Source organism: Rhincodon typus, chromosome 39 (assembly GCF_021869965.1).
Source record: "Rhincodon typus isolate 14 chromosome 39, sRhiTyp1.1, whole genome shotgun sequence".
NCBI lineage: Eukaryota > Metazoa > Chordata > Chondrichthyes > Orectolobiformes > Rhincodontidae > Rhincodon > Rhincodon typus.
This window is the reverse complement of record NC_063370.1, coordinates 8,408,718-8,417,873: the sequence shown is the minus strand read 5'-3', so window position 1 is coordinate 8,417,873 and position 9,156 is coordinate 8,408,718. Positions and strand designations below refer to the sequence as shown.

The window sequence follows — 9,156 nt, the reverse complement described above, 5'->3', positions numbered from 1 at the left end:
TGTAGCCATCTGGGTGCCCGCGGATACTGTAGCCATCTGGGTGCCCGGGGATACTGTAGCCATCTGAAAGGATACATTGTCTCCGCCCGCTAGGGCCCCGCCAGCCGCCGCGGGCTGGTTGCTGAAGCCCTGCAGCCCCATGGGCAGAGCGGCCGAGGCTGGCGGCTCGCCCGGGCACGGGGCAGAGCTCAGAGCCGAGAGCCTCCGGCTGAACGGCGCCGTCAGGCACTCGGGGGGCGGCGGCGGCGGCGGCAGCGGCGGCTCTGCCATCTCAGCTCAGGTCCCGGAGCCATGGCTTCGCGGAACCCAGCACCGGCTCACGGGCATCTCATCCTCACCGACCCGGACAATACTGTACCCACCCACCGTCTCTGCCTCCCGCCGCCGCCGCCGCTTCTCTCTCTCTCTCCTCAGAAACACTCTCCTCGGCGAATTGCAATCGACCGCCACCTCCCCGTCGCTGCATTTAATGAATTGCATTAACCCGAGGCTGCATTGCCCACCGGAGGGATCCCTACCCAAGCTCCGAAACCCGCCACCTCTTCTCCATCAGCCCTTGTGTCAATTACACGTGCACAACCACCCCACGTGACCCAGTAAACAGACATGGAGGAGTTTGGGGTGGGAGGGGTGGGGAGCAGTTCCAGTCTGCCCCCAGTAGGGGTCAGCTGTGAGGGGGTTGGTGGGGTGAGCAGGGACGGAACTGGAGTGTGGGTGTAGGTAGGTGGGTAGCAAGGGACCCCAAAGTCGTTCCTCCAAGGCACAGAGTTCACCCCCACCATGAGTCTCAAAGCTGAGCGTCCCCTAGGAATGAAGTCATTTTGATCCCAAGCCCCCAACTCCCACTTCCCCCCACACCCCCCCCCTCCCCACCACCCCCACTTCCATGGTCACACAAGAGGTCCACAGTACCCTCCCTCGCCACTTCAGCACCCCCACCCCTTGCAATGGAAATGGAACAAGAACAAGTAAGTTGCAACCAGTGCTCGTGTGAGCCAGTCTCCGCAGAGAAGGAATATCACCCGGACAGTCCCAAATTGAAATGTCGACTTTCCTGCTCCTCTGATACTGCCTGACCTGCTGTGTTCCTCCAGCTCCACGCTGTGTTGTCTATATTACCCAAGATGAACAGCCAACAACAATACGCATGCGTACCCACAGCGGGGCGTGACACGATTTAAAGACAGTTGCCTGATTTAGGCTAGGTCAGCTTCAGCACGTTTTGCGAGGTGTAGCAAGGTCATTGCCGTATCTTACCAAACTCATCACGTTAACTGAAAAAAAAACCTGCAAAGGCTGGAAATCAGAAACAAAATCTGAAATTGCTGGAAAAACACGGCAGATCCGGCAGCAACTGTGGAATCATAGAATTGTGGAAGCAGGCCATTCGGCCCATTGAGTCCACACTGACCCTCCGAAGAGCATCCTAGTGGCAATGAGAGAAAAGCACGCTTCCAAAGAAATTCACTTGCAACAGCCACCTTTGCATTGGGGTAAGAATTTCTGGCATCGTACGATTATTTGGGAAGCTTGCCTCATTCAATCCTGCCATCAAAGTCAGGGCCAGGTGTGTGGAAAGAATGTATTATGTTTTCCAGGCAAATGACATTGGGACAGATGAAAAGCAACAAGTAATTCTCCTGACAGCTCGTGGACCTGTAGCTTTCTCGGTTATTAGGAGTCTAACTTTCCCTGAGGCACCAGATACTAATAAAAACCGACAGAACTGCAGATGTTGTAAATCAGGAACAAAAACAAAGTTGCTGGAAAAGCTCAGCAGGTCAGGCAGCATCTGTGAAGGAAAAAACAGTTAACGTTTTGGGTTAGATCTGTTTTTTCCTTGACCTGCTGAGCTTTTCCAGCAACTTTGTTTTTGCACCAGATACGAATACCTTTCAAGAGTTGACAGATTTAGTTAAGGAGTATTGCGATCCCAAGCATCCTCTAATTCTGAGATGCAATCGGTTTTACTCGGCAATTTGAGATTCATGGGAATCAGTATTGGGATTTTTGACTAGGTTAATATAACTGCCAGTGGCTTGTGACCTTGCTTTAACACTTAATGAGATGTTTGGTATGTGGGATTAATGATATAACCATGCAAAAGCACCTACTAGCTGAAGCCCAACTTCAAACAGGCACAACAACTGCTGCGAAAGATTCACCTTGATTGACTCAACATTTTTCGATTAGAAAATGGCTGCCTGAGTGGAGCCCTAATTAAATATCCGGAGGTTTTTCAGGAAGGTCGAGAGACTGTCAAAGGGGCCAAGGCCACCTTGCATGCTGATGAGGAAGCAATTTCATGATTTTGCAAGGCCCACCCAGTGCCATATGCCTTGTGGGCAAAAGTAGAGGCTGAAATCAGGAGGCTGGAGAGTGAAGGAATCATCAAACCAGTGCATTTTGCAGAATGGGCGGTACTGGTCGTACTGATTGTGAAGTCTGATGGCTCAGCTTGCCTTTGTGGGGATTTTAAGCAAACGGTAAACTGCTTTTCGCAGCTTCATACCCATAAGGGTTTATACCAATATACAAGATTGCTATTTGGGATATCATCAGCCTGCGCTCTTTTCCAGCCGCCCATGGAGAACATGTTACAAGGTCTACCCCAGGTCACCATTTATCTAGATGACATGCTAATAGGAGGGAAAATCAATAAAGAGCACTTAGAGAACTTGGGCATAGTGCTTAGACATTTCTCCCAGGCAGGCGTACGCCTTAGAAAGGAAAAAATGTGTCTTCCTGGCACCCCAGGTGACCTATTTGGACTACAGAGTTACACCCTTTGGAAGATAAAGTGAGGGCAATCAAAGGTTACCCAGCTCCCACATCTGCACTAGAGCTTAGGTCTTTCCTTGGGCTGGTGAATTATTACAGAAAATTCACATATAACCTGGTCTACATCCTGGCATCAACTCTTAACAAATGTTCAGCCTTAGAAATGGTTGCGTAGCCAAGCCACAGCTTTCAGGGAAGTGAAGAAACAGCTATCGTCCTCTAAGGTGTTGGCACACTATGGTGCCAGGTGAGATTTGGGATTGACAATGTCAGTTGTCATGTTCTATGTTCTATGTTCTATGACATGTGATGCCCCCCTGTATGCCATCGGGGTAGTATTAGCTCATAGCTGGCCCAATGGAGAGGCACGATCACTAGCTAATGCATCCAGTACTTTGGCTAATGCAGAGCGTAGAAACACCCAGATAGAGAAGGAAGGTTTGGCGGTCATATTTGGAATCAGGAAGTTCCACCAATACCTTTATGGATGTAAATTTGTAATAGTAATGGACCACAAACCCCTGCTAGGTCTACTTAAAGGACAAGGCAGTGTTGTCCATAGTTTCAGGCCGAATTCAACGGTGGGTTCTTATTCTAAGTGCGTATAATTACAAGTTGGAACACTGTCCAGGAGGCCAAGTAGCAAATGTAGATGCACTGAGCCACCTCCCGCTGGCAGATACACCATCGGTGGTACCGCCACTGAAAGGGTCCGTAGTGGTTTTACTTTTTCTGGGCACACTTCCAGTCACAGTGGACAATATCAGATTTGGGACGCAGGAAGATCTGGTCCTGACAAAACCAAAACAACTGGTGGAGATGGGGGAGACCAAAGGGCCATCAAAACCAGAACTGAAACTTTTCTTTGGACCTGGAGAGACCAGATCACAGTAGACAATGGCGTATCATTATGACCAGCGAGAGAGATTGTCCTGAGTAAAGGTTGCCAGCAGATACTGGCTGAACTCCACTAGGGTCATCCAGGGGGTTTCCAAACTGAAGATATTGGTGAAAAGTTATGCCTGGTGGCCAGGACTGGATGCAGACATAGCCACGTGGGTGGGGGAGTGCCCAGAGTGCCAACAGGGACAAAAACTAGTGCCAGCAGTTCCCCCACATCCATGGGAATGGCCAGGTAAATCCTAGACCTGTCGGCTGTGCAGGTCCTTTCATGAGCTCAATGTTCTTAGCCATTGTAGGCGCCCACTCAAAGTAGCTGGCTGTGCATAGAGTCCATCTGTCAGACATGGGAACGATGATGGAAAAACTGCGAGCATCTTTTGTAATATGCAGACTCCAAAAGCTGGGAGCTCGTGAACGGAGCGGGAGCAAAACATGCTGGGCTCCCTGACAGTCTTTCCGACTGCTCCGGAACCTGTGGATTCTCCGTCTCCATCAATCGTCGACGATACCTCGGAATCTGAGATAGACACGACAGATGTTATTGCCTCGACACCTTCGCAGCCTGGAGAGGAAAGTGAATTCCTTCCGAGATGCTGAATCCGAGGACATTGGGCTGGTTGCGGTTTTAATGTGGTGCTTCCCGGGCCGTTTTGCACCGGGTTGGGTTCCTCCGAGTCTGCCTCTGAAACGAGTGGCGTAACACACAGCAGCTCGCCTCATGCTCCTAGAGCATCCCGAAAAGAAATTAATTCTCCTCTTCGGGCAGCAAAGGCATCGAGGCAGCAACCAACATCCGATGTGTCTATCTCAGATTCCGAGGTATCTTCGACGCTTGATGGAGAGGGAGAACCCATCGGATCCAGAACAGTCGTAAAGTTTTTGCTCCTGCCCCGTGTTTGCAGCCTTTGTATGGTCCACACGCATGTTCAGGATCGGCGCATCAACCCGAACCTGATTTGTCACTGCACCTGACCTGGGGTGGACCATAGCCCTGCAGGACCATTCCCATGGTTCCTTCACCAAACTTTGGCCCCTGAAATAAACTGTCTCTCTCACTGAGCGGAGTCTTATGTCCTGCTTTGGCATTCCTGATATTGATTTGATTTGATTTATACTGTCACATGTACCAAGATACAGTAGAAAGTGTTGTCTTATGTACGTACTGTACTATACAAGTGCATCAGGGTAGCAGAACAGAGTGCAGGATACAGTGTTACAGCTACTGAGAAGGTACAGAGAGAGATCGACATTAACAATCCCTGATGCCATTTCACCTCCCCACCTCCATGTCCGGGAATGTCAGGTTTAACCTGGTGTGGAGCCAACTCCCCATTAGCACCTCCTGCTGGAGCTATCCCTGTATTTGAATGAGGGGTGGTCCCATAATCAAACAGGAACCGTGACAGTTTGGCATCGAGCGAAGCTGCAGGCTGTTTCTTTAAGCCCGCCTTCGACATTTGGACTGCCCTTTCTGCCAGACCATTGGATGGCAGATGGTATGGACCCGTCCTTATGTGCCAAATATGGCTCGAGTCTGATATGAATGTTCTTCACTGGACCTGAAATGGACTATGGCCAGCTGAGTTTCTCCAGCAATTTGTGTTTTTATGAGTTTCAGACCTCCAACATCTGCAGTTGTACATTTTACATTCGATTTTTTGATCAGTAAAGGGAATCAAGGGTGATGGAGGAAAGAGGATTATCAGATCAGCCATGATCTCATTGACTGGCAGAACAGACTCCATGGGCTGACTGGCTACCTTCTGCTCCTGCATCTTACGGCCTTATGGATTAATTTGGTAGTTTTTGCAAAGTGCAAACATGAGGACTGTGAGCCTTGTCTTCTGCTGGGAGACTTTATGATTCTCCATGATTTTTATTTGTGTGTTTCCAGCCCCTAACGATTACATCTCTTGGCCTTACAGCCTTCAGCAATTGCACAATCAGAAAGTTCATTGCTTTTACACCACCACTTCCAGTCAATCAGGTGACTTTCAGTTATTGCTTCATTTTACTGTAACTGTTGTTTGTGCTTGTCGGCAGACAGCTGTTTCTTTTGAGCTTCACTGAAATGAATTGCCAGCCTGCAGTGGCTGGTCCAGGTTGTGATTTGCCCCTGGGGTATGCATCGTCCTCCCCACAAAGCTATTGAATGCCATCAGGATCTCCGCCATGGCATGGCCATAAACTGGAGCACCATAGCAGGCACCAGCGGCCAACTCCACTTCGATGGCCCAAAGGTCTTTTTTTATTCATTCGCATACACCCAGCATTTATTGCCCCATCCCTAATTGCCCAGAGGGCAGTTTAGAGTCAACCGTGTTGCTGTGGGTCTGGAGTCACATGTAGGCCCAGACTGGGTAAGGATGGCAGTTTCCTTCCCTAAAGGACATTAGTGAACCAGATGGGCTTTTGTCTGACAATCAACAATGGATTCATGGTCATCATTAGACTCTTAATTCCAGATTTTTACTAAGTTCAAATTCCACCTACTGCCATGGCGAGTGTATCTAAAATTGCTCTTGAACTGAATGGTTGCTAGGGCCATTGCAGAGGGTAGTTACTGTGGGAATGGTATCACATGTAGGCCCAGACCCAATAAGGACAATAGATTTCTTTCTCCAAACAGACAGTATTTTCAGATATCTTTACAACAGTCAATATTAGTTGTCATAGTCACCATTACTGAGACCAGTTTTCAATTCCGGATTTATTCACTGATTCCAACTCCCATCTGCTGCAGTGGTGGGATATGAAACCATATCCCAGGGCCTCTGGATTGTGAAAAGAACCACAGATGCTGGAGATATAAAACAAAGATGGAAATAGCTGGCGAAACTCAGCAGGTCTGGCAGCATCTGTGAAGAGAGAAACAGAATTAATGTTTCGGGCCCAGTGACCTAACTTCAGAATGGGATTACTCTGGATTGCTGGTCCAGTGATAATACAACCACATGGTAGTGTGGTGTCAAGATTGGGTCATTAAGTATAGTCCAAGCTGTTTTTCAGCCAATTAGGGAATGGAGGGTTCGAGGGGAAGAGGAAGTGGAGTTGGGGATGATCAGATCAACCATTGAGTGGCAGAGCAGACTCAATGGAATGAATGGCCTACCTCTGCTCCACTATTGAATGGTCGTATGTCCCTTAGGGCGCTATGTAAATGAAACTCTTTTTCTCATATAAGCCACTCTGGGCTGAAACACTGGGAGCGGGTGAAGAGTGTAACAGATAACATCTGTGTTCTCAGTCCAGGGATAAGGCTGAGATGTCTATTCGTTATTGCTCCAGGGTTTGTCACTGAAATAACTCCACTGAGGCCTCTATCGTATCACCAAGTCACCCTTTATTTACAGGCAGAGAGCCCTTGATCCAGCTCCCTCAGAGCCAGCTCTCAGAACCTCTGACACTCCTGTTTATTTCTGTCAGCCAGGGCTCCCTGATTGGACCAGGTTAACAGCCCCAATCAGGGAACTCATACTCAATGAGGTCCACTGGGCTGACCTCTCTATAGTCAGTACACCCCTGCCCCTCTGAATCTGATGACATGGGCTGGTTCTCCTTTTTTTTGTAGCTCCTCCTGAGGCGTTATTAGCACCAGGCCAGGTTCCTCCAACTCGGCCGTGTAACACACAGTCGCTCGCTTCTTGTGCCCGGGCTGTCTCGGAAGAAATTTATTCTCTTCTTCAGGAGGCAAAGGCTACGACGTCAGCCGTTTCCATCTCAGGCTCAGTAACTGAGTTGAGAGTTTACGCACCCATTCTCACCGAGTGCGAAGGAGCTGCTGGTTGTAACTTATGTCCCTGTTGGCACTCTGGGCACTGCCCCACCCACGCAGCTATGTCTGCGTCCAATCCTGGCCACCAGGCGTAACTTCTCACCAATATTCTTCAGTTTGGAAAGGCCTGGCTGACCCTGGTAGAATTGAACCAGTATCTGGCAGGGACCTTTACTCAGGATGATCACTCTCGCTACCCATGTTAATTTTTTTCTTTATTCATTCTCGGGATGAGGGCGTCGTTGGCTAGGCAGCATTTATTGCCCATCCCTAATTGCCCAGAGGGCGGTTAAAAATCAATCACATTGTTGTATATGCCGTCCTCTCCTGTGATCCGGTCTCTGCGGGTCCAAAAAAAAGATTTCAATTCCTGTTGTGACAGCCCTTTGGTCTCCCCGCATCACCACCGGCTGTTTCAGTTTTGTCTGACACTATCAGCTGTGACTGGAAGAGCGCCCACAAAATGTAAAACCATTACGGACCCTTCCAGTGGCCATACCATTGGTGGTGTATCTGCCAGCAGGAGGTGGCTCAGTGCATTTGCTACTTTAGTGTCCCAGATGGTGTTCCAACTTGTAATTATACGCTGAGGAAGGGTCACTGGACCCGAAAGGTTAACTCTGATTTTTCTCCACAGATGCTGCCAGACCTGCTGAGCTTTTCCAGCAATTTCTGATTATGTTTGTAATCATATGCACTTAGTATTAGAACCCACTACTGAATTCAACCCGAAGAAGACCCAGCAACGGTTTATGGTATGTTACTATTACAAATTTACATCTGTAAAGAGATTTCCTGGCGCCAAATATAACGACCTTCTCTATCTGGGCATATTTACGCTCTGCATTAGACTGAGTATCTATACCAGGGAGCCTTTACAGATTAAAGGTATAACTTCAGTTCCAGTCTCTTAAGAGAAGCAGCTGGATCAGTCATCATTGATTGTAGTAACAGGCTCAGGCCCCAAGCTTGATTGGGCGAAATGTGATTGAGAAAGATTCACCTAGATTGGCTCAATAATTTTCGATTAGAAAATGAGTGAAGCCCGAATTGAATACCTGGAAGTTTTTCAGGAAGGTCTAGGAACTATCGAAGGAGCCAAGGACACCTTGCATGTTGACCAGGAAGCAATTTCATGCTTCTGCAAAACCCACCCAGTGCCATTTATCTGATAGACATCCACTCTTCAGGACAGATTTAACAAACTGGGGAGAGGTGTGGTTGTGGTTTCTGTGAACTTTGTTCTGGGAGATGGAGGTTATGGTGTCATAGAGTCACAGCAGCATGACGAACCCAAATTGTTATGAGTACAGACTCCCTGCTGACTCTCCTTTCTTTCACCCACTGCTGCTCCTATATTCTACCGCACCCCAACCACCACCAACACACACACACACACACACACACATACACATACAAACACACATACACACACACACATATATATATACACACACATACACACACATATATATACACACACACACATATATATATACACACACACGTATATACACACACACAGACACACACATACACATACACACACACACACACATATATATACACACACATACACACACACGTATATACACACACACAGGCACACACACATATATACACACACATACACACACACGTATATAGACACACACATACACAACATACACACACACATACACACACACACATATATA

General features: G+C 48.2%; 1 protein-coding gene across 1 annotated transcript in view; it reads right to left on the bottom strand.

Moving 5' to 3' along the window:
* LOC109910430 overlaps positions 1-580 on the bottom strand; it is a 10,563-nt gene extending 9,983 nt beyond the window's left edge. The window contains exon 1 of the mRNA XM_048618381.1: positions 3-580. Coding sequence (XP_048474338.1) covers positions 3-270 — 268 coding nt within the window. The 5' untranslated portion in view covers positions 271-580. The remainder of the gene's footprint in view (positions 1-2) is intronic.
* Between the last annotated feature and the right edge of the window lie 8,576 nt (positions 581-9,156).